The sequence below is a fragment of the Myxocyprinus asiaticus genome, chromosome 19, assembly GCF_019703515.2.
Source record: "Myxocyprinus asiaticus isolate MX2 ecotype Aquarium Trade chromosome 19, UBuf_Myxa_2, whole genome shotgun sequence".
In the NCBI taxonomy this organism is placed as follows: Eukaryota; Metazoa; Chordata; class Actinopteri; order Cypriniformes; family Catostomidae; genus Myxocyprinus; species Myxocyprinus asiaticus.
The window spans coordinates 25,744,064-25,769,508 of record NC_059362.1 but is presented as its reverse complement, the minus strand read 5'-3'; the positions used below and the strand labels follow the sequence as shown (position 1 = coordinate 25,769,508).

At 39.5% G+C, this 25,445-nt stretch overlaps 2 protein-coding genes across 6 annotated transcripts in view; both read left to right on the top strand.

Moving 5' to 3' along the window:
• The window catches only part of LOC127456716 (exocyst complex component 1-like), a 36,785-nt gene extending 25,104 nt beyond the window's left edge, over positions 1-11,681 (top strand). For 3 of the 5 annotated variants that reach the window (XM_051725235.1, XM_051725234.1, XM_051725238.1), the window contains 9 exons: positions 1,304-1,348; positions 3,506-3,669; positions 4,578-4,679; positions 4,760-4,833; positions 4,959-5,187; positions 5,330-5,513; positions 9,480-9,679; positions 10,905-11,099; positions 11,233-11,681. In XM_051725235.1, the coding sequence (XP_051581195.1) occupies positions 1,304-1,348; positions 3,506-3,669; positions 4,578-4,679; positions 4,760-4,833; positions 4,959-5,187; positions 5,330-5,513; positions 9,480-9,679; positions 10,905-11,099; positions 11,233-11,385 (1,346 nt within the window). In that variant the 3' untranslated portion in view covers positions 11,386-11,681. The remainder of the gene's footprint in view (positions 1-1,303; positions 1,349-3,505; positions 3,670-4,577; positions 4,680-4,759; positions 4,834-4,958; positions 5,188-5,329; positions 5,514-9,479; positions 9,680-10,904; positions 11,100-11,232) is intronic. The other 2 variants (XM_051725237.1, XM_051725236.1) reach the window with 1 other exon arrangement.
• Positions 11,682-12,463: 782 nt separating this feature from the next.
• On the top strand, positions 12,464-25,311 carry LOC127456720 (carbohydrate sulfotransferase 14-like). The gene is made up of 2 exons (XM_051725242.1): positions 12,464-12,872; positions 23,571-25,311. The coding sequence occupies exons 1-2, from the start codon at positions 12,588-12,590 to the stop codon at positions 24,396-24,398; spliced, it is 1,113 nt and encodes a 370-aa protein (XP_051581202.1). The 5' UTR covers positions 12,464-12,587; the 3' UTR covers positions 24,399-25,311.
• Positions 25,312-25,445: the final 134 nt, after the last annotated feature.

Sequence of the window (25,445 nt, the reverse complement as noted above, 5' to 3'; positions counted from 1 at the left end):
TGCCTAATATTGTATAGGTCACCCTCGTGCTGCCAAAACAGCGCCAACCCGCATCTCAGAGTAGAATTCTGAGATACTGTTCTTCTCACCACAATTGTACAGAGCGGTTATCTGAGTTACCGTAGACTTTGTAAGTTTGAACCAGTCTGGCCATTCTCTGTTGCCCTCTCTCATCAACAAGGCATTTCCATCCACAGAACTGCTGCTCACTGGATGTTTTTAGTTTTTGACACAATTCTGTGTAAATTCTAGAGACTGTTGTGTGTGAAAATACCAGGAGAACAGCAGTTACAGAAATACTCAAACCAGCCCATCTGGCACCAACAATCATGCCACGGTCCAAATCACTGAGATCACATTTTTCCACATTATGATGGTTGATGTGAACATTAACTGAAGCTCCTGACCCGTATCTGCATTATTTTATGCACTGCACTGCTGCCACATGATTGGCTGATTAGATAATCGCATGGATGATTGTTGGTGCCAGATGGGCTGGTTTGTATATTTCTGTAAGTGCTGATCTGCTGGGATTTTCATGCACAACAGTCTCTAGAATATACTCCGAATGGTGCCAAAAACAAAAAACATCCAGTGAGCGGCAGTTCTGTGGATGGAAATGCCTTGTTAATGAGAGAGGTCAACAGAGAATGACCAGACTGGTTTGAACTGACAAAGTCTACGGTAACTCAGATAACCCCTCTGTTTAATTGTGGTGAGAAGAATATCATCTCATAATGCTGTTCTGAGATGTGTGTTGGCGCTGTTTTGGTGGCACAAGGGGGACCTACACAGTATTAGGCAGGTGGTTTTAATGTTGTGGCTGATCGGTGTATGTAACCAAACAACTTCTCAGCAGTAATTTCTAATCTATTTTTTGAAAATAATTATACTTATTTCTTTTCAATATATATTTGTTAGAAACATTGATGTTAAGCTTTCAGGTGGTAGTAAGATTTTTTAAGCCCTGTGCATCTCTCTCTCTCCAACTGGCGCCTACAGCTCGTCTTTATCCCACTCCCGGCTGATTAGCCCGATTCAGGGCCGGCCGTGTGTCTTCACGGCCCGGCCCGGCCCGGCCCTCCTCCTCGTCACACTTCAGTTTCAGATTTTTCTTCCTGTGTTGAAAGAAATTTAGCTTATTGTTTCCAGTTTTACCACTGAGCCCAGAGTCTAAACTCTACTGCAGTGCATGTCATTATTAAAATCTTTGACCTTTAACCCCTAACTCTGGCACCATGCTGCATGTTGTGAGCCTAACGTTTGTCTGTCTCTCATGCCGGCCTTTCTAACCGGCCTCCAGCCACGCTTCCACGGAAAGAGAGTGCTCTCAAACAGGAGACAGAGTGTGAGTATCAGCGCCACATGCCACGCCTATCCCATAATGCCTTGCTGCCTCTTAGTAAAAGAGAAATCTATTTTGCCTCACTAGTGCAATAAGCTACTTTTGTAACTTTAGTTTAAATGTTTCATGACTGCACCAAACATGTTTTTTCTTTATTTTATTTGCTAAGCTTCAGGTACATGTACCATTTTTTGCACTCCATCTCACCTTGTGCACCTTTGCTCAATATTTGTGATAGTCACACTAACCTTAAAAATGTCTGCTGATTTATCAGATATTACAATGTCTTATGTTAATATATCAGGGATTAAAGGGGAGTTTGATTATTCTGTCCTGCAAAAAAAGTATTTGGACACTTAAACCACTCTCAAAAATGTATAAATGGCTTTGCATTATATAACCAAATATCTTTGTATATTAAAGGGAAAATTCACCCAAAAATGAAAAATCTCCTATCATTTACTCACCATCCCAGATGTGTATGACTTTCTTCTGCTGGACACAAATTAAGATTTTTAGAAGGATATTTCAGCACTGTGGGTTCATACAATGCAAGTGAATGGGTACCAAAATTGAAGGTCCAAAAAGCACATAAAAGCAGCATAAAACTAATCCTTACGACTTCAATGGTTAAATCCATATCTTCAGAAGCTATATAAGTGAGGGTGTAAAACAGATCAATATTTAAGTCCTTTTTTACTTTCAATCTCTACTTTCGCATTCTTTTCATTTTGAAAGTGAAAGATTTATGGTGAAAAAAGGACTTAAATATTTATCTGTTTCTCACCCACACCTATCATATTACTTCTGAAGACATGGATTAAACCACAGGAGTTTTATGGATTACTTTTATGCTGTCTTTGTGATTTTTTTTTTTCAATTTAAATGATCTGATCATCATTTACTTGCATTGTAAGGACCTGCAGTGCTGAGATATTTTTCTAAAAATCTTTGTTTATGTCCAGCAGAAAAAAGAAAGTCATACACGTCCGGGATGGCGTGAGGTCAAGGTCAATTTATTTATAAAGCACATTTAAAAACAACAATTTATATATCAAAGTGCTATACATAAACGATTAAAACAAAGAAAATAGATATAGAATAGTACAGGATACAAGGACAAGCAAAAAAAAACAAATTGCTATCACTCAAAAGCCAAGGAATACAGATTAGTTTTAAGAAGTGATTTAAAAATATCAATAGAAGGAGCTGACCTTATGTCCAAAAGTAAATTATTCCATAATCTTGGGCCGACTACAGAAAAAAAGCACAATCTCCTCTGGACTTCATGCGAGAGCGTGGTATATGTAGGAGAAGTTTGTCAGACGATCTGAGACTCCTGGAGGAATGATGATGGATAAGGAGGTCCGAGAGATAAAGTGGGACCAAGCTATTTATAGCTTTAAAAACATACAATAATACCTTAAAATCAATCCTGTATTTGACAGGTAACCAGTGAAGAACTGTAGGTGATGTAAAGATGATTGACTAAGACCTGTATACAAAACATTACAATAATCAAGCCTGGATGAGATGAAAGCAGAGTCAAAAATCACACCCAGATAAAAAATTAAAAAAAAGGGGTGCATATTTTCATTTTTGGGTGGACTACCCCTTTAAATCTATTCAATAAAATGCAAAAAATTTGTGTGACTTAAGTGTCCAAAAACTTTTTGCGGTTACTGTAAATTGTGACAGATTTGACTGTAGTTAGAATGCATGCATTGGAATATGAACCCTTTCAGATCACCATGTTCTTGACAAGGTAAGTTAAATGAAAAATTGTAGAAAGCATGCACATCCAAACAATATAATGAATACAGGTGCATAACCAAAAACGTACATCCACAAAAACTCCAGGAAAGTCAGCACACTGTTGCTCCCAAAAATATGTAATGAGCTCACCACTTCTTATGATGAAGAGCATGTAGCTCGAAACGTCACATTTGTTAAGTTCTGTGGTGAGTTCATTAACTTTTTTTTGGAGCAACAGTGTGCTGACTTTCCTGGAGTTTTTGTGAAGGTAAGTTAAATTACCCACATTGAAAAAATACTTTTCTTTGAAACAAGTATACCTAGTATGTATTTAATATCAGAATTGTCTGTAGTAATTTCAGTGTGGTGAGTTCTTGCTCTGATGGGTTCTCCTGACTCTCTCAGGCCTGCACGGGAGCTCAGGGAAGCTGACAGGCTCCACCTCCAGTCTGAATAAACTGGCTGTGAGCAGTTCCAACAGCAGGCGCTCTCAGTCCTCTTCTCTGCTTGATATGGGCAACATGTCCGCCTCTGACCTGGATGTAGCAGACAGAACCAGGTTTGATAAGGTGTGCCACCACTAAAACTTTATAGATTTACAGTAAATGTCATGTTCATATAATAGAGGCACAGAGTTCCAAATAGAAATGTTTATACTGTATGCACATGAACAAAAGCAAATGACGTTACAATAATTTTACCACTTCCCTTGATCTCATGCCTAAAAACAACCCTTACCCGAGGTAAAAACAGTGAACTGCATGGCCTCTTGTGTCTTATTTCTGTATTTGAAGGGATAGTCCACCCAAAAATTAAATTCTCTCATCATTTACTCATCCTCATGCCATCCCAGATGTGTATGACTTTATTTCTTCTGCTGAACACAAATGAAGATTTTTAGAAGAATATCTCAGCTCTGTAGGTTCATACAATGCAAGTGAATGGTGAACAGAACTTCAAGCTCCAAAAATCACATAAAGACAGCATAAAAGTAATCCATAAGACTCCAGTAATTTATGCAATCACTTTGGGTGAGAAACAGATCAATATTTCAATCCTTTTTAACTATAAATCTCCACTTTCACTTTCAGATTGTGAAAGTGAAGTGGAGATTGATAGTGGAGAAGGATTGAAATATCGATCTGTTTTTTACTCACACCTATTATATCGCTTTTGAAGATATCGATTTAACCACTGGAGTCTTATGGATTACTTTTATGCTGCCTTTGTGATTTTTGGAGCTGAAAAGGTCTGGTCACCATTCATGTACCTACAGTGCTGAAATATTCTTCTAAAATTCTTTGTTTATGTTCAGCAGCAGAAGAAAGAAAGCCATACACATCTGGGATGACATGAGGGTGAGTAAATGATGAGAGAATTTTAATTTTTGGGTGAAATATTCCTTTAAATGTGGTTAAATACTGAAATTTGTTGTACAGACTGAAATGTTTATGGCTCTTCTGCATGTTGTGTCTAGATTTTTGAGCAGGTTTTGAGTGAACTGGAACCACTGTGTCTGGCTGAACAGGACTTTATCAGCAAGTTCTTCAAGCTGCAGCAACTTTCAACACTAACTCAGGTGAGGATCAGACAAAAACCATACTGGCTTAAGTCTTGGTGTTTGTGTTGTCCTAATGATATTACAAACACTTTCATTAGGGAGAGAATGCGGATGACGCAGATGGAACAGTGCACACCAGACCAGTCAGTGAACATAGACATTCCATATCTGAGTGAGTGACGGTTCTCTTCTCAGCTCATTCATTTCACTATAGCAATCATCCATCAGCAGTCAAAAGCTATGAAGTTAACTTGGTTCAAACCAATGAAAATGGACATACGCTCTTTTCTCTTCCAGGAAGGACATGGTTCGAATGATGATGAATAAGATATTTCAGAGCATAGAGATGGAGCTGAACAGTCTTATAGCTTTAGGTGATAAGATAGACAGCTTCAACTCTCTGTACATGCTGGTAAAAATGAGTCACCATGTCTGGACGGCTGAAAATGTCGATCCTGCCTCCTATCTCAGCACAACACTTGGCAATGTGCTGGTCACTGTTAAAAGAAACTTCGATAAATGCATTGTGAGTTGAGCTCATATTAGTCTAGTTTGATTTATTTATGGTGAATGAAGGCAAAACAGATGCTAGGCAATGCTGTATTTTCTTGAAACCAACAAGAGCTTAGCATTTGTATATCTTGATTTTTTATTTGTTGCTATCTCAGTCTGGTCAAATTCGTCAGATGGAAGAGGTAAAGATTTCAAAGAAGAGTAAGGTGGGCCTCCTGCCATTTGTCACTGGCTTTGAGGAGTTTGCTAAGCTGGCAGAGGCTATTTTCCGAAATGCAGAGCGACGGGGTGATCTGGACAAGGCCTACATCAAACTCATCAGAGCAGTTTTCAATAATGGTGAGTAGAGGTAGACCGATATATCGGTTTTATTGATTAATCAGTGCCGATAGTTGCTTTTTGGAACTAATCAGCAGAAATCGATGCTGATAGTTTCTAATATATTTTTTTTTTCCATTCCTCATCAATAAACCTCATCTGGTGAAATATATTATATATATGTATGTGTATATATATATATACAGGTGCATCTCAATAAATTAGAATGTTGTGGAAAAGTTCATTTATTTCAGTAATTCAACTCAAATTGTGAAACTCGTGTATTAAATAAATTCAATGCACACAGACTGAAGTAGTTTAAGTCTTTGGTTCTTTTAATTGTGATGATTTTGGCTCACATTTAACAAAAACCCACCAATTCACTATCTCAAAAAATTAGAATATGGTGACATGCCAATCAGCTAATCAACTCAAAACACCTGCAAAGGTTTCCTGAGCCTTCAAAATGGTCTCTCAGTTTGGTTCACTAGGCTACACAATCATGGGGAAGACTGCTGATCTGACAGTTGTCCAGAAGACAATCACTGACACCCTTCACAAGGAGGGTAAGCCACAAACATTCATTGCCAAAGAAGCTGGCTGTTCACAGAGTGCTGTATCCAAGCATGTTAACAGAAAGTTGAGTGGAAGGAAAAAGTGTGGTAGAAAAAGATGCACAACCAACCGAGAGAACTGCAGCCTTATGAGGATTGTCAAGCAAAATCGATTCAAGAATTTGGAATGGACTGAGGCTGGGGTCAAGGCATCAAGAGCCACCACACACAGACATGTCAAGGAATTTGGCTACAGTTGTCGTATTCCTCTTGTTAAGCCACTCCTGAACCACAGACAATGTCAGAGGCGTCTTACCTGGGCTAAGGAGAAGAAGAACTGGACTGTTGCCCAGTGGTCCAAAGTCTTCTTTTCAGATGAGAGCAAGTTTTGTATTTCATTTGGAAACCAAGGTCCTAGAGTCTGGAGGAAGGGTGGAGAAGCTCATAGCCCAAGTTGCTTGAAGTCCACTGTTAAGTTTCCACAGTCTATGATGATTTGGGGTGCAATGTCATCTGCTGGTGTTGGTCCATTGTGTTTTTTGAAAACCAAAGTCACTGCACCCATTTACCAAGAAATTTTGGAGCACTTCATGCTTCCTTCTGCTGACCAGCTTTTTAAAGATGCTGATTTCATTTTCCAGCAGGATTTGGCACCTGCCCACACTGCCAAAAGCACCAAAAGTTGGTTAAATGACCATGGTGTTGGTGTGCTTGACTGGCCAGCAAACTCACCAGACCTGAACCCCATAGAGAATCTATGGGGTATTGTCAAGAGGAAAATGAGAAACAAGAGACCAAAAAATGCAGATGAGCTGAAGGCCACTGTCAAAGAAACCTGGGCTTCCATACCACCTCAGCAGTGCCACAAACTGATCACCTCCATGCCACGCCGAATTGAGGCAGTAATTAAAGCAAAAGGAGCCCCTACCAAGTATTGAGTACATATACAGTAAATGAACATACTTTCCAAAAGGCCAACAATTCACTAAAAATGTTTTTTTTATTGGTCTTATGATGTATTCTAATTTTTTGAGATAGTGAATTGGTGGGTTTTTGTTAAATGTGAGCCAAAATCATCACAATTAAAAGAACCAAAGACTTAAACTACTTCAGTCTGTGTGCATTGAATTTATTTAATACGCGAGTTTCACAATTTGAGTTGAATTACTGAAATAAATGAACTTTTCCACGACATTCTAATTTATTGAGATGCACCTGTATATATATATATATATATATATATATATATATATATATATATATATATATATATATATATATATACAAAAGACTCTTCATCTGGTGAATATATAGGCTATAAAAAGCTTAATTTGTTAAATACATATAGAGCATTGTAACAGCCATTTTTAAAATAAAATGAAGGTCTAGTGTATTTCGGCTTGTTTATAGTTAAAATTCCCACATTATGCACCAAAACATAATTTTTCTGGTTATTATTGGAATTGTGGTTCCACAATAAACTGCCTATTAATCGCTTATCGGCCTTTTCCACCACCTTAGTTATCGGTATCGGCAAAATCCACTATCGGTCGACCTCTAATGGTGAGGCTCTTAACCAGTGGGGCCTCTTGTCCTTGATGACATGAAAAACTTCAATTGGTTATTCATGGGAAGCCATCAAATTAATTCTGCATTTGAGACTGTTGCTCTCTCTCTCTCTCTCTCTATATATATACAGTGGTGTGAAAAAGTGTTTGCCCCCTTCCTGATTTCTTATTTTTTTGCATGTTTGTCACACTTAAATGTTTCAGATCATCAAACAAGTTTAAATATTAGTCAAAGATAACACAAGTAAACACAAAATGAAGGTTGTTATTATTAAGGGAAAACAAAATCCAAACCTACATGGCCCTGTGTGAAAAAGCGTTTGCCCCACCTGTTAAAACATAACTTAACTGTGGTTTATCACACCTGAGTTTAATTTCTCTAGCCACACCCAGGCATGATTACTGCCACACCTGTTCTCAATCAAGAAATCACTTAAATAGGACCTGCCTGACAAAGTGAAGTAGACCAAAAGATCTTCAAAAGCTAGACATCATGCCGAGATCCAAAGAAATTCAGGAACAAATGAGAAAGAAAATAATTGAGATCTATCAGTCTGGAAAAGGTTATAAAGCCATTTCTAAAGCTTTGGGACTCCAGAGAACCACAGTGAGAGCCATTATCCACAAATGGCGAAAACATGGAACCTTCCCAGGAGTGGCCGGCCGACCAAAATTACCCCAAGAGCGCAGCGACGACTCATCCAAGAGGTCACAAAAGACCCCACAACAACATCCAAAGAACTGCAGGCCTAACTTGCCTCAGTTAAGGTCAGTGTTCATGACTCCACCATAAGAAAGAGACTGGGCAAAAATGGCCTGCATGGCAGAGTTCTAAGACGAAAACCACTGCTGAGCAAAAAGAACATTAAAGCTCGTCTCATTTTTGCCAGAAAACATCTTAATGATCCCCAAGACTTTTGGGAAAATACTCTGTGGACTGACGAGACAAAAGTTGAACTTTTTGGAAGGTGTGTGTCCCATTACATCTGGCGTAAAAGTAACACCGCATTTCAGAAAAAGAACATCATACCAACAGTAAAATATGGTGGTGGTAGTGTGATGGTCTGGGGCTGTTTTGCTGCTTCAGGACCTGGAAGACTTGCTGTGATAAATGGAACCATGAATTCTGCTGTCTACCAAAAAATCCTGAAGGAGAGTGTCTGGCCATCTGTTCATGACCTCAAGCTGAAGCGAACTTGGGTTCTGCAGCAGGACAATGATCCAAAACACACCAGCAAGTCCACCTCTGAATGGCTGAAGAAAAACAAAATGAAGACTTTGGAGTGGCCTAGTCAAAGTCCTGACCTGAATCCTATTGAGATGCTGTGGCATGACCTTAAAAAGGTAGTTCATGCTCGAAAACCCTCCAATGTGGCTGAATTACAACAATTCTGCAAAGATGAGTGGGCCAAAATTCCTCCACAGCGCTGTAAAAGACTCAATGCAAGTTATCGCAAACGCTTGATTGCAGTTGTTGCTGCTAAGGGTGGCCCAACCAGTTATTAGGTTTAGGGGGCAATCACTTTTTCACACAGGGCCATGCAGGTTTGGATTTTGTTTTCCCTTAATAATAACAACCTTCATTTAAAAACTGCATTTTGTGTTTACTTGTTATCTTTGACTAATATTTAAACTTGTTTGATGATCTGAAACATATAAGTGTGACAAACATGCAAAAAAATAAGAAATCAGGAAGGGGGCAAACACTTTTTCACACCACTGTATGTATATATAAGACAACATGAATCAGACACCCTCAATTCTCTAGAAATCTTTTTAAATAATAGTGAAATCTCCTCTTCATTGCTCCTGTTCATATTGACTCAGTAATGATTGGTCTCTCTGTCCATTTGTATATTTTTTAGTGGAAAAGGTGGCCAACGAAAGCCAGAAGACTCCACGTGATGTGGTGATGATGGAGAACTTCCACCATATTTTCTCAACATTGTCTAGCCTGAAGATCTCCTGCTTGGAGGCAGAGAGAAAGGAAGCCAAGCAGAAGTACACAGAACACCTGCAGTTCTACGTCATCAACTCTCTGGGCCAACCGCTGGAGAAACTTAATGTGAGCTGGGGAAAATGTTTATGGAAACTTGAAATCAGGATTGTGCCAGTAGAATATCCATGTAGACTTATAAGAAATAAAACTGAAATGCATTTAAATTATAGATATAATTGTAATTGAATTCTTGACTTCTTAGCGTCAACAAGAAAATAAAGACATAAAACTTAATTCACTTAAAGAACATGGATGACAGTACTGCAGGGCTCCACAGAGCATTTTATAAATAAAAATATGAATGACGTCGAATAATTTGAATGAAAAATAACTAATAATTTAATTAGCATTATATAATGTAATAATAATTAGAATTGTTTTAAAATAAAGCTATTATTATGTATTACCAAGAAAATCTCACTTTTATATTGGTGGTCCCTCGGTTGGCTGAGAGGTCCCTGAGTCTGTAAAGATTAAAAACCCCTGTACTAAGAAATTGGTAGTTTTGCCTTAAAGGGATAGTTCACCCATAAATGAAAATTCTCACCATTTACTCGCCATCCCAGATGTTTATGACTTACTTTTTTCTGCTGAACACATGCAAATATTTTTAGACGAATATCTCAGCTCTGTAGATCCATACAATGCAAGGGAATGGGGTCCAAAATATTGAAGCTCCAAAAAGCACATAAAGGCAGTATAAAAGTAATCCATAAAACTCCAGTGGTTTAATCCATGTCTTCTGAAGCGATCCAATCGGTTTTGAGTGAGAACAGATCAACATATAGCTCCTTTTTCACTATAAATGTTGACATCATCAGTCTCCTTGTTGATAATGATTTCAAGCTTGATTACACTTCCTAGTGTGATCTAGAGCTCTGCACATGCGTCAAGCGCTAGGAAGTAAAATCATGCTTGAAATCATGATTGTACCTAGAGACTGCAATGACAAGATGTGCAGTATAAAATTAGTTACATTTTGGCCTGTTCTCACCCAAAATCGATTAGATCACTTCAGAAGACATGGATATAACCACTGGAGTCTTGTGGATTACTTTTATGCTGCATTTATGTGCTTTGTGGAGCTTCAAAGTTTAGGACCCCATTCATTTGCATTGTATGGACCTACAGAGCTGAAATCTTCTAAAAATCTTTGTTTGTGTTCTGCAGAAGAAAGTCACACACATCTGGGATGCCATCCAAACTATACCTTTAATCTTTGCATTTGAGTTTAATAAGAGCCTTGGATACAAGATTGACAAGCATGCTTAATTTTCTTCCCATCTTGCAGCACTTCTTTGAGGGAGTAGAGGCACGTGTAGCTCAGGGTGTGCGTGAAGAGGAGGTGAGCTACCAGCTGGCCTTTAATAAACAGGAACTGCGTAAGGTCATTAAAGAATACCCTGGCAAGGAAGTAAAAAAGGGCCTCGACAACCTCTACAAGAAAGTGGATAAGCACCTGTGTGAGGAAGAGAATCTTTTACAGGTAAAAAAAACTAAAAAAAAAAAAAAAACTAATGCTAAATGGCTTCTCTTCTGGCACTCTGTCTAATGACTTTATGCATGATGCATATTGTTCAGAACATCACTTTGAATTTAAACTGTGTTATGTCCACTAGGTGGTGTGGCACTCCATGCAGGATGAGTTCATTCGGCAATACAAGCACTTTGAGGGCCTTATAAACCGCTGCTACCCTGGGTCTGGAATCACCATGGAGTTCACCATTCAAGACATGTTGGAGTACTTCTCCAGTATCGCTCAGTCCCACTAAAGTTGAATGGTGAATGATAGTGAGAGTATTTTCAAGTGAGAGGGAATGTGGTGGGAGTGTGAGTGATGGAGAGAGAATGAACAGATGCACCAAAGCATAAATTGTATATAAAGTACACTACAATGCATTTAGATTTTTGCTAGTAATTTTTGTGCCACTCAAGTGATCTAAACTAAGCAACAACACTGGAACCTTATTTGTAACATGATTTGAAATTTGTTTAGTAAGATCTTATTGTTGCTGATTCCATGAGCTTTGTTGAAAACTGTTTATATATATATATATATATATATATATTTAATCATGGTAAATGAAAATGAAACAATGCTTAAATGACTGAAACTTCTCAGCGTTTCTCCAAAAGCTTCAACACTACAAATGTGCTTTACTTTTGTCTGATCTTCCATGCACTTCTGTGCTGGTGGGTATCAACACATTATGTAAAATAAAATAAACTGCCTGGCATCTTAGAAATAATAATTTTTTGAGCCTTTTCTCTTTGTAATAAGATAAACTGTTGAATATGTAGTATTACCATATAGCTCCAAAAATGAAAATTCTCTCATCATTTACTCACCCTCATGCCATCCCAGATGTGTATGACTTTCTGTCTTCTGCAGAACACAAAAGGGGGGGATCTATGCCCCTGCTTGTATGGACCTTCAGAGCTGATATATTACTCTAAAAATCTTCGTTTGAGTTCAGCAGAAGAAAGATATACACATCTGGGATGGCATGAGGGTGAGTAAATGATGAGAATTTTCATTTTGGAGCGAACTATCCCTTTAAGGAGGTTGATTTATTCCAGTTACTTTGTCCACTTGTTCTTCATCCACTTTTTCGTTAGTTGGAGATGCTAGAACCAGTTACCTCATGGATTCAGTAGGCTACTGTTTGGGTGTCTCTGAAAGACTCGCAAAACCCTCGGTGTCTTGCACCATTTCTTCAATGACTAGAGAAGTTATAACTTGTCCCCCCCGAAATCTTTCTCTCCACCCCCATTGCTCAATACTTCATTTCCCATCATGCTCTCTCTAAAAACACCCCCCACCACCACCGAAAGCACTGAAATCAGAAGTTGGTTGGTTGGTTGGTTCACAGAAGCGAAGGATGTGTGTTGATTTTTTCGTATTTCGTCGTTTCAAGAGTCGTTTAGACTAAAAAAAGAAAACATACCAACTCTTTTATGCATCTAATTCACAATGACGCCTCGCAAGCAGGAGTATGGCATTAAACGATCGAGCGGTACTAGAAGCGGACCACTGATGCACTTCACACCGCCTGTGAGCGCGACCTCCCGGCGTCGACACAACGCCGTCGTGCCTTCGGTGCTGATGTTCGCCGTTATCGTGGCATCCGGTGGCCTGTTGGTCATGATAGAGAAGGGAATGCTTAACAGCGTGGAGACTCCGCCGCCACGGGCCAACGGGAATAAAGTGGACTACCGAGCCAGAAACAACGACCCAGATGTGGATCAGGAATCTCAGGTAATGTGAATAGAGATACAAGTTTGTTAAATAGTAAATAAATGTGTATATTTCACGTTTGTAAAGCCGCAACTGTTGCGAAGATTTTGATATGACTGCATGTGACTATCAGAACTCATGAGTTTGGCGAGGCTGTGCATCATCAAGGAATTTGATAACTGGGCTCTCTCAAAACTATGGGATGAATGTAGTATCGAAATTATTCACAAATGTGTAAACATCAATCAATTCGATAAAAGTCATACTTGCATCTTACTATCCACCAACAAATGCCTTTCAACTTGTGTCTGTGAAATTCCAAATTAAATGAATGTGCACCTATTTGTACAAACAGAGACATTTATGAATACAAATGTTCCCTTTTGTATAAATGTAACACAATTTGTGTGTCTAACCAAAGGAAGCCGTTCCAAATTGAACACAAAATGGCCTTGTGAAGCAATGAACATGCATTTGTGGATCAAGTGACACTTGTGCATTCATTGACATGTTTTTGTGTCTATTCTGTTTTATTTCTTTGAATTTTGAAACTTGTTTAGCTGTTTTTACCATGGCCGACCCACACACAGACAACTACCAATGAATAAGTCCTCAATTCATCCATAAATATGGGCACGAGTACTCGGGTACTCGGACGTGGCAGCAATGATCGATCATGAAAACGATGATCGATGGTGATCACGCATGATGTGACTTTTCGCTTAATTCGAAATTCAGTGACAATTACCTTACAACTAAACACAAACGTGTCAAAAAGTGAGCTTATTTTTAATTTTGAGATTGATTAGGTTGTGGTTTTGAAGGGGTACATTGATTGTCAGAGACATCTCATAGCAACCAAACTGATAAATGATGCTGAAATGCAACCGTTATGATAATCAAAAGAGAGTGTAATTAACCGTGTTTTGAACACCTGTCTCTGCAAAATGTTTGTGTAACACAGTTCAATGGAAAGGAGGAGGCGAGAACCGGCTTGACAATATAAATAATATTTTAATAACCAAAAAGACAACCACACACAGGTGTCGGACAGCTGTCTGTAACTCTCTCTCTCTCGCACTGCCGTCTCCGGTTGGCTTTATCCCTCTCGGGCTTAATCATTCTTATTAGGGGTCGGGTGTGCGGAATCACGACCCGGCCCCGCCCTCCGCGCTGCCACATTCCACCCTCCTTCTCTCAGGCCGGGAAGCCCCCTTGGTTGTATATGAGAAAAATTGTGACAAACCTTTGATTCTTTCTGCTCATCTCAGACGCTGTTTGTTTGAAGTGGCACTTGTAAACTGCGCATGCGAGTGACCTTGTGAATAAACCATGCCCCTCCTGATGGTACATCTGTAAAATGAGACCGCCATTTAGTGGTAGCTGCTTTTATTACACAAAGTTACGTGTGGATTGTGCAAGGCAAAACCAGCAGAAAACACACAAAAAGACGTCAATGAAATCATGCGTCACTTGATCCACAAATGCAAATTCAATATTTCAGAAGGCCATTTTGTGTTTAATTTGGAACGTTTTCCTTTGGTTAAACATGCGAATTGTTACATTTATACAAAAGGGAACATTTCTATTAACAAATATGTCTCTATTTGTACAAATAGCTGCACATTCATTTAATTTGGAATTTCACAGACACAAGTAAAAAGACATTTGTATAAGTCTAATAACACACATTTGTGAATTTTTCCCAAATTGGTGGGTAGATTTGTCCACATTTATGGATGAATTTAGGACTTATTCATATTGGTAGTTGTTTGTGTGTGGGTCTGTCATGGTAAAAACAGCGAAACAAAAGTCTCAAAATTAAAATAAATAAAACAGAATAGACTAGGGATGTGTGGAATGACAAATTTCACTGATGTTTAAATGAAAATTTAGAAGTCAACTAGTCTAAAAAGAATCCAAATCCAACACAAAATTCCACTGAAAAGGTGCATTTATCTGCAACGTGTTTGCCTTGCATTATGATCATTGTACATTAAATAAAGAACATGACATGCATTCACTGAATCAACATTAGTGAATATTTAACAGGCATATTTATTGAAAACAATTGAATGAATGTGCATTAGCCATTAATATGACAGCTGTTCGTTAAAGAACGTTAACCAATAACAGTTACGATGTAAAAAAAAAAAAAAAAAAATAGCTATAGGATAGAAAAATAGGCCTGTGATGTAGCCTACAATAAACAATGTATTCTAAAGATTAATCAGCAGATTTAAAAAATGGCATACATAGCCTAAAACAGTCATTTTCTAGGCTACTTACTCAAAAGCATACATTTTTTGATGAGCAAAATTAACGTGTCGACATGGTCTGGTGAAATACGAGACTTGACTCACCTGAGGAGTCTATCCTGCGCTTGAAAAAGCCTGCACAATAATGTACAAGCACACACAGATTTAAAGAAGACTCAAATGTGAAAACATCCTTAGGGACTTTCAAACGTTTGGAAATCTGATTGCTACACCACCACCGAAGTGATTTCATCTACTTTGCCGAGTCTGCTTGTCTCAAGTGCAGCCTCTGTAAAAAATATAAAGAAAAACATAAATGTGTAAAAATGTTGATCAGTTTAATGGATGGAAATATTAACCGACTAGTAATTTCAGTGTCGACTAGCCACATCAGAACCGTTTAGTCGACTAGTCTTGCACATCCCTAGAATAGACACAAAAACGTCAATGAATGCATGCATCACTTGTTCCAAAAATGCCCGTTCAATGCTTCACAAGGCCATTTTGTGTTTAATTTGGAATGTCTTTCTGTGGTTAGACGCAAACTGTGTTACATTTATACAAAAGGGAACATGTGTATTCACAAATATGTCTACATTCATTTTATTTGAATTTCACAGACACAAGTTGAATGGCATTTGTGTGTGGATAGTAAGATGCAAGTATGACATTTATCGAATTGATGTACAAGTGTTTACACATGTGTGAATAATTTTGATACTTTGATACTATATTCATCCCATACAAAACCTTTTGAGCTGCCTATCTAGGCAGCATTTTGGTCATCATATGCGCTTTTCAAGCATTCCGTTGCTTTCTGGCTAGGCAGCTCACTTGGTTTTGAGACACAGATGACGTTTGGGCTTCCAGAACAGCTACTATACATCACATATACTTTTAATCTTTATTAGCTTGCCTATAAATAAATTTTTTGTGAACAACAATAATTTTCTAACAAGTGTTTCAAAAATATGCATATAAATGCATTTTTTGTGAACTATAATTTTCAAAGGTGCACTATGGGGAATAAGAAAAAATTTAGTCAGTATATAATCCTTCCAGTCAACTACACTCTTCCTTTGGCAATATAGCAAGATTTATGTCCTTGTGCTGAACCCTTGGTCGGCCAATATATCACTGAGGCTAATAAATCATGTGATATTTGCTATTTTTTAAATAATCTGCATAAATACACTCAGCAACGCCTCATACACTGGGGGCGTAGTTTAGCGTGGGGGAAAGCAAAGCCCCGTTACCATAGGTACTCATTCATCTATATGAGAAAAACGAGGATAAATATCCAATAGATTTGGCTATTTTAACAACGAAAAACATGACAAAAAGCTGTTGTGTAGTTTTTTTACAAAGCCAAAAAACCCGGAACTGATTTTTTTCTTTTAATCGCATTCCAACCGACACAAATAGAAGCCGAAAGAAGAGCACTGCGGCTGCAGTCGACCATATGCTTGATACATGTTTTTGTGTGTTTGAGAGACATCAGAGCAGATTTAAGACTAAATCAATCATCAAATCATCACAACAGTGGTTCTAGCAGAGAAATAATGATAACAAGACAAGATACCTGCAAAAAAACATGACATGATCGGAGTGGAGTGCTGCTTATATTGGTTTTCATACTTCAATGAATCTGGGCGCATGCGCATTGGCATAACTCGCAGCTGTTTGGCTGCTCTAGCACTTTGGACAGCTCCAACATTTTAATAGCATCATGCTGGGTCAGGTCTTCTGGCAAATGGTGGTAATCACGGATATGTTCAGCGCAGGCTGAGGTGCACCATGCGGCGGGCTCCCAGCCTTCGGCACCTAGCACTTCAGTTGTCTGGAAATACTTTCTGATTCGATAGGACAACATGACAGTGGTAGCTTACATAAGTGTCGTGCCCCGTTGGGGTGAATGTCATTCTGCAAGCTACAGCGCTGTCTGCGAGATGCCTCTGTGCTAAGTGACATGTGTTTACAAATGGGTGCTCTTCACGTGGTGAAGACTCGGTGACCTGCTCCATAGCTGAGATCCTTGCGCTCCTCCAAGAGCGGCTGGATGCGGATCTCACCGCATAGACGCTTAGGTAGCAACTATGTCGACATACCACGCCCTGGAGGCTGGCTCCTCCATGGGCAGACATGTTCTATTTTTCAGTTTCTCAAGGGGGCCAGGCGCCTAAAGCCCCTCGCCCTGCTACAGTCCCAGCTTGGGATTTGAACCTGGTGTTGAAGGCGCTCACGAGCCCCCCATTCAAACCATTGGAATTGGTTGAGTTGCGTGTGCTTTCTCTAAGACCGCATTCGTAGTGGCTCTGGCCTCAGTTAAATGGGTGGGTGATATGCAGGCACTGTCGGTTGAAAGTTCACCGGACCGGGGCTTTCAAAAGCCACCATCAAGACCAAAAAAGCTATATGCCTAAGGTGTTTTCCATGCCCTGTAGGGCCTAGGTAGTCCACCTACAAGCCTTCGCTCCCCCACCGTCTAATTCAGATGAGGTGCACTTAATGTGTTTATTATGCCCCGTGCGAGCATTACACCCTGCACCTGGCAGTTTAGACTGTCAAATCAGTTCTTCGTTTGTTATGGAGGATGCACAACAGGCATGTCCATCTCCAATCAAAGGCTCTCTCACTGGATCGTTGATGCGATCGCTCTTGCTCATGAATCACAGGACGTGAGATGCCCTATTGGTGCGAAAGTGCATTCAACCAGAGGCATAGCATCTTCATGGGCATGGACAAACGGTGTATCCCTACAGGATATATGCCTTGCAGCATGTTGGCCTTCGCAGAACATGTTCGCGAAGTTTTATAACCTAGGTGTGGCGTCCATCGCTTCGCAAGTCTTCTCTGTCTAGAGAGCTTGCTATTTCTTTTTTTTTTTTCTTTTCTCCCCAATTTGGAATTCCGAATGCATTCTAGGTCCTCGTGGTGGCGTAGTGACTCGCCTCAATCTAGGTGGTGGAGGACGAATCTCAGTTGCCTCCTCGTCCGAGATGGTCAATCCGCGCATCTTATCATGTGGCTTGTCGAGCGTGTTACCGTGGAGTCGTAGCGTGTGAGATTGACCATCTCGGACGAGGAGGCAACTGAGATTCGTCCTCCGCATCAACGCACAACACAACACGCGCCCCACCGAGAGCGAAAACCACACATTATAGCGACCACAAGGAGGTTACCCCATGTGACTCTACCCTCCCTAGCAACCGGGCCAATTTGGTTGCTTAGGAGACCTGGTTGGAGTCATTCAGCACACCCTGGATTCGAACTCATGACTCCAGGGGTGGTAGTCAGCGTCAATACTCGCTAAGCTACCCAGGCCCCCCAAGAGCTTGCTATTTCAACACCAACGGTTGAGCCCGAGTTTGTGTGCCCTCGCAATCGTTTGCGTGCCCTCGCAATCGTTTGCGTGCCCTCGCAATCGTTTGCGTGCCCTCGCAATAAGTTTTGCGTTCCCTTGCAATAGTTTGCATGCCATCGCAATAAGTTTTGTGTGCCCTCACAATAGCTGGGCTCCAGACTGTAACTAAAATGGTTGCAAATGTGACCAAAAATAATTGATTATGACAATAATTAAAAATCTAGTTGCCACTGGCGACAGTCGGGTTGTGTGCGTTCATGTGGTTTCATCAGATATCATCTTTTGAGTTATTGAATATATTTTTATAACGCGCACAACCAGTGTCTCGCGCTGCTTTTCACCTGTTCTGTTCGCTGCACCGCATGCAATAACAAACCCAGCGCAAGAGAGTCGTGAACAAATGACTCTTTTGAACCGGATCTTTTTCATGAATCACCCGAAAAGAACTGAGGGTTTGAACTCAGGAGCTCGGGTTTGAATCAGATTCACTTTCTCAGCGAATCAGCCATCAGTGAGCTCACAACTGGGAGTGCAGACATTTAAAAAAAATATATATATATATATATATATCAACCAGCTTCTTGAGGTATCACCCTGGGATGCTTTTCAAACAGTATTGAAGGAGTTCCCATGTATGTTGGGCACTTATTGGCTGCTTTTCTTTATTATTTGGTCCAAGTCATCCATTTAAAAAAACTTTTTTTTAAATTAAATTTTAGTTTTATAATGAATTAAATTAATATGTTGGCACAATTATATTTTTGTCTACAAAACTAATTTCAAACATTTAAGCATACGCCTTCAGATCAAAAGATTTTTAAGATCATGAGAAACATTTCAGTCAAGTGTTTCAAAACTTTTGACCGGTTGTGTGTGTGTGTGTGTGTGTGTGTGTGTGTGTATACAGGTGCATCTCAATAAATTAGAATGTCATGGAAAAGTTCATTTATTTCAGTAATTCAACTCAAATTGTGAAACTCGTGTATTAAATAAATTCAATGCACACAGACTGAAGTAGTTTAAGTCTTTGGTTCTTTTAATTGTGATGATTTTGGCTCACATTTAACAAAAACCCACCAATTTACTATCTCAAAAAATTAGAATATATAAGACCAATAAAAAAAACATTTTTAGTGAATTGTTGGCCTTCTGGAAAGTATGTTCATTTACTGTATATGTACTCAATACTTGGTAGGGGCTCCTTTTGCTTTAATTACTGCCTCAATTCGGCGTGGCGTGGAGGTGATCAGTTTGTGGCACTGCTGAGGTGGTATGGAAGCCCAGGTTTCTTTGACAGTGGCCTTCAGCTCATCTGCATTTTTTGGTCTCTTGTTTCTCATTTTCCTCTTGACAATACCCCATAGATTCTCTATGGGGTTCAGGTCTGGTGAGTTTGCTGGCCAGTCAAGCACACCAACACCATGGTCATTTAACCAACTTTTGGTGCTTTTGGCAGTGTGGGCAGGTGCCAAATCCTGCTGGAAAATGAAATCAGCATCTTTAAAAAGCTGGTCAGCAGAAGGAAGCCTGAAGTGCTCCAAAATTTCTTGGTAAATGGGTGCAGTGACTTTGGTTTTCAAAAAACACAATGGACCAACACCAGCAGATGACATTGCACCCCAAATCATCACAGACTGTGGAAACTTAACACTGGACTTCAAGCAACTTGGGCTATGAGCTTCTCCACCCTTCCTCCAGACTCTAGGACCTTGGTTTCCAAATGAAATACAAAACTTGCTCTCATCTGAAAAGAGGACTTTGGAACACTGGGCAACAGTCCAGTTCTTCTTCTCCTTAGCCCAGGTAAGACGCCTCTGATGTTGTCTGTGGTTCAGGAGTGGCTTAACAAGAGGAATACGACAACTGTAGCCAAATTCCTTGACATGTCTGTGTGTGGTGGCTCTTGATCCCTTGACCCCAGCCTCAGTCCATTCCTTGTGAAGTTCACCCAAATTCTTGAATCGATTTTGCTGGACAATCATAAGGCTGCGGTACTCTCGGTTGGTTGTGCATCTTTTTCTTCCACACTTTTTCCTTCCACTCAACTTTCTGTTAACATGCTTGGATACAGCACTCTGTGAACAGCCAGCTTCTTTGGCAATGAATGTTTGTGGCTTACCCTCCTTGTGAAGGGTGTCAATGATTGTCTTCTGGACAAACTGTCAGATCAGCAGTCTTCCCCATGATTGTGTAGCCTAGTGAACCAAACTGAGAGACCATTTTGAAGGCTCAGGAAACCTTTGCAGGTGTTTTGAGTTGATTAGCTGATGGCATGTCACCATATTCTAATTTTTTGAGATAGTGAATTGGTGGGTTTTTGTTAAATGTGAGCCAAAATCATCACAATTAAAAGAACCGAAGACTTAAACTACTTCAGTCTGTGTGCATTGAAATTTTTTAATACACAAGTTTCACAATTTGAGTTGAATTACTGAAATAAATGAACTTTTCCATGACATTCTAATTTATTGAGATGCACCTGTGTATATATAATAAAATCAAGCTTTTGACACACAGGACAATTGAGGGACTTGTACACAACTATTACACAAGGTGCAAACATTCATTGATGCTAAAGAAGACAACACACTACTATATGCCTACTATACTTTATGTAATTATCAGTAATGTAGATTCTGAAGGGCAGTACTAAATAAAAATAATTAGTATAAATTATGAAAGGGGTTTGAACATTTTTGAGACAAAAGGGAATGCAAACTTATCTTAACTATATATACTGTTTTAACCTTCAATAAATGGGTTATCAGCTGACTTCCTTTTCTTCGGCTTTCTATCTTGTTTCTGAACAGCAATCTAAATAAATAGAGAAAATCTGTGATTTGGCTACTACAAACAGCCATTTGGCTCCTTAATGTTTCCGTTTAGGAGCCAGTGGCTCCCAAGTCATTTTTTAGTCTGGAGCCCTGAATAGTTTGCATTCCCTTAAAAAATAAAATCTTATACAATGTTTACAAAGTTAAATTTTTGTGTGAAATTTTGAGTAAACATAATGCTACACTATATTGCCAAAAGTATTCGCTCACCCATCCAAATAATTGAATTCAGGTGTTCCAATCACTTCCATGGCCACAGGTGTATAAAATGAAGCACCTAGGCATGCAGACTGCTTCTACAAACATTTGTGAAAGAATGGGCCGCTCTCAGGAGCTCAGTGAATTCCAGCGTGGTACTGTGATAGGATGCCACCTGTGCAACAAGTCCAGTCGTGAAATTTCCTCGCTACTAAATATTCCACAGTCAACTGTCAGTGGTATTAGAACAAAGTGGAAGCGATTGGGAATGACAGCAACTCAGCCACGAAGTGGTAGGCCACGTAAAATGACAGAGCGGGGTCAGCGGATGCTGAGGCGCATAGTGCGCAGAGGTCGCCAACTTTCTGCAGAGTCAATCGCTACAGACCTCCAAAGTTCATGTGGCCTTCAGATTAGCTCAAGAACAGTGCGTAGAGAGCTTCATGGAATGGGTTTCCATGGCCGAGCAGCTGCATCCAAGCCATATATCACCAAGTCCAATGAAAAGCGTCGGATGCAGTGGTGTAAAGCACGCCGCCACTGGACTCTAGAGCAGTGGAGACGCGTTCTCTGGAGTGACTAATCACGCTTCTCCATCTGGCAATCTGATGGACGAGTCTAGGTTTGGCGGTTGCCAGGAGAACGGTACTTGTCTGACTGCGTTGTGCCAACTGTTAAGTTTGGTGGAGGGGGGATTATGGTGTGGGGTTGTTTTTCAGGAGCTGGGCTTGGCCCCTTAGTTCCAATGAAAGGAACTCTGAATGCTTCAGCATACCAAGAGATTTTGGACAATTCCATGCTCCCAACTTTGTGGGAACAGTTTGGGGATGGCCCCTTCCTGTTCCAACATGACTGCGCACCAGTGCACAAAGCAAGGTCCATAAAGACATGGATGAGTGAGTTTGGTGTGGAAGAACTTGACTGGCCTGCACAGAGTCCTGACCTCAACCCGATAGAGCACCTTTGGGATGAATTAGAACGAAGACTGCGAGCCAGGCCTTCTCGTTCAACATCAGTGTCTGACCTCACAAATGCGCTTCTGGAAGAATGGTCAAAAATTCCCATAAACACACTCCTAAACCTTGTGGAAAGCCTTCCCAGAAGAGCTGAAGCGGTTATAGCTGCAAAGGGTGGGCCGACGTCATATTAAACCCTATGGATTAAGAATGGGATGTCACTTAAGTTCATATGCGTCTAAAGGCAGATGAGCGAATACTTTTGGCAATATAGTGTATTTTAGCAATTTTATGTATATGTTATTTACCATATTAAATCATGTGATAAATCGGCCTATCGGCCTCCCTGCTCCCTGGATATCTGCATCGGCCATTAAAAAAAAAAACCATATTGGTCAACCACTACTCATTAGATACTTCATGGTCATCATGGTAATTTTAATGTGTAAAACTAGATACAATCCGATTATCTTGTTTCCCAATTTGATGGTTTAAGTTAAAATTAGCATGTGGAAAAAATAAATTCAGGGAACAGAGAAACTCCATATTTCATATCAGAAAATCTTAAATGGGTGGAAACCTTGACGCCAAGGTATGAAATGGAAATTTGATACTTTCAAGTTAGGATCTTTGTTGTGTTCTTCACAGAAGATACAAGATTACAATCACATATTTTAGCTATATCTGAGACTGATAACAATTCAAGAGTTTTGGTTCTCAGAATTGCAATTGAAAGTTGACAATGGGCATATTCTCATGATGATAAAAGTAAATAAATGTCTTTATGTAGTCACATATTTTGCATACTTTATTTTTTTTTTGTATAAGCATCAAGACGATTTCTGAATTAAGATTGTGTAGAAAAAAAAGAGAATATTTGGTCAGCCAGTGGAATGTCCAGTGTAAATATTTGTCTATTTAGTAACATTTTCATATTTCATCTGCTTCTGGCCTGAGGATGGGTAGATGTTTAGAAACATAGATTGCTATTTATACATGTACAGTAAATGTTTTATTGGTCTTGGACATTAGGAGAAAATTATATTAATGGTGGGCTGACAGTTAGGTTGCCATGGAGTTATTAAACATTTGTCTCTTTTTCTCCCCAGATTTTACAGGAGATCCGTAATCGCACCATAAGATCAATGTGTGGTCAGAAGAACATGCCTCACAGTGTCTGGTCTCTCAGTCCCCTGCAGAGGAAGACTCTCCTTCAGCACATCCTTGTAAATGACGAGCATCGTTTCCTGTACTGCTATGTACCCAAAGTAGCCTGTTCCAACTGGAAACGTGTACTGAAAGTACTGAGTGGTGCTCTGGCCAATGTGGACATCAAAGTGAAGATGGATCACCGCACTGACTTGCTCTTCCTTTCTGAATTTTCACCTGATGAGATTCGCCATCGACTACAGCACTATTTTAAATTCCTGTTTGTACGGGAGCCAATGGCCCGCTTGCTTTCTGCCTATCGCAACAAGTTTGGCGAAATTGAGGCGTACCAGCATAAATATGGAGCAGAGATCATACGACGGTATAGAGAAGGCTATACAAATGATGAAAAGATAGTAGGAAATGATGTGACGTTTACCGAGTTTGTACGTTATTTGCTAGACGAAGATCCTGAGCGCATGAACGAACACTGGATGCCCATCTACAACCTGTGCCAACCCTGTGCTATAGAATACAATTTCATTGGCACATACGAAAGGCTGGAGAGGGATGCGGCATATGTGTTGGAACGTGTCGGGGCACCTCAACATGTACGTTTTCCTGAACGACAAACATGGTACAAACCTGTTACCAAGGAAACATTGCATTATTATTTATGCACTGTGCCACAGAAGATTCTCAAAGAGCTCCTGCCCAAGTATATATTAGACTTTTCTCTGTTCGGCTATGCTTTGCCCAACACAACCACTGAATACTGTAGGCATTAGCAAAGACTTTGGTTTTTTGGTGTATAATCTTTAATATGTCAATATTATAATACATTTTACTTGATTCTTTTTTTCCTGTACAGAACTGAAAAAATATTTGAAGCCTCAGTACAGTGTATTTGAGAGCTATTTAAGTTCAAACCACTATTTAAAACTAGAAGTACTCGATCTATCAAATATTTTTTGTGTTCATGAGATGCAGTGGTATGTCCATGAGTGGGGCATTTACTTTAAAACATTGTGCTGTGCACAAGACTATCATGGGGGTTTTATATTAGTAAGCACAAGCTTCTGTCACTGCAATATTAAAGTTTGCAGAAGCCTATTTTGTTTTATTTTTACATAAAGCTACACTATGTAACTTTTTTTGTTAAAAAATAACAATGTTATTGAGAGTGTGCAAAACAATCCATCTTCCAAACCATGTCTTTACCCAAATACACTTCGATAAACCTATAATAATTATTTATATTTTAGAGCTATCGGGACGGATTTTTGAGGGAAATTGCATACCCGTGCATGTTCTTGTCATATCTGTACACAGAGAAAATAAGCTCCGGCTACTGTAGCGCATGTATGGTGTGGGAGTAGCGCGAAGATGAAAATTTGTTGTCACAACGAACGAGAAAAATTGACCATGGATCATTCAAAATGGCAAACCTCCGGGAAATCACCGGTTGTAAAAACCCAGAACAGAGCAGAGTCTACAAAGAAAAATGGAAAGTGACAAGAGTCCGTAATCAACCCAAATCACATCGGCTTGTCTTTTCAGAGGTGCTGACATCTCAGAGATCTGAAAGTATTTAAAAGTGACCCAGAGATGGCTTTTTTTCTTACTCATCAGGTAATATATTTTATTGATATGGTTTGTGTGTGTAGTGAAATGCCATAATTATACTGTTATCGGTGCAGAAATGTTCACTTGTTAGCACACGTGTGTATTTTTCTTTATAACGGCAATAATTTATATAAATAAATCCTTTAGTCCTAGTCTTGCCAAGGACATGTGAGTCTTGAAATTATGTTGACCACTGGTTGGTAACAATG

Excerpts from the sequence above, each read along its gene's own strand:
- LOC127456720 (XM_051725242.1), top strand. The coding sequence starts at position 12,588 with ATGACGCCTCGCAAGCAGGAGTATGGCATTAAACGATCGAGCGGTACT. Across the intron at positions 12,873-23,570 it reads ATGTGGATCAGGAATCTCAG|ATTTTACAGGAGATCCGTAA; the intron begins GTAATGTGAATA and ends TTTTCTCCCCAG.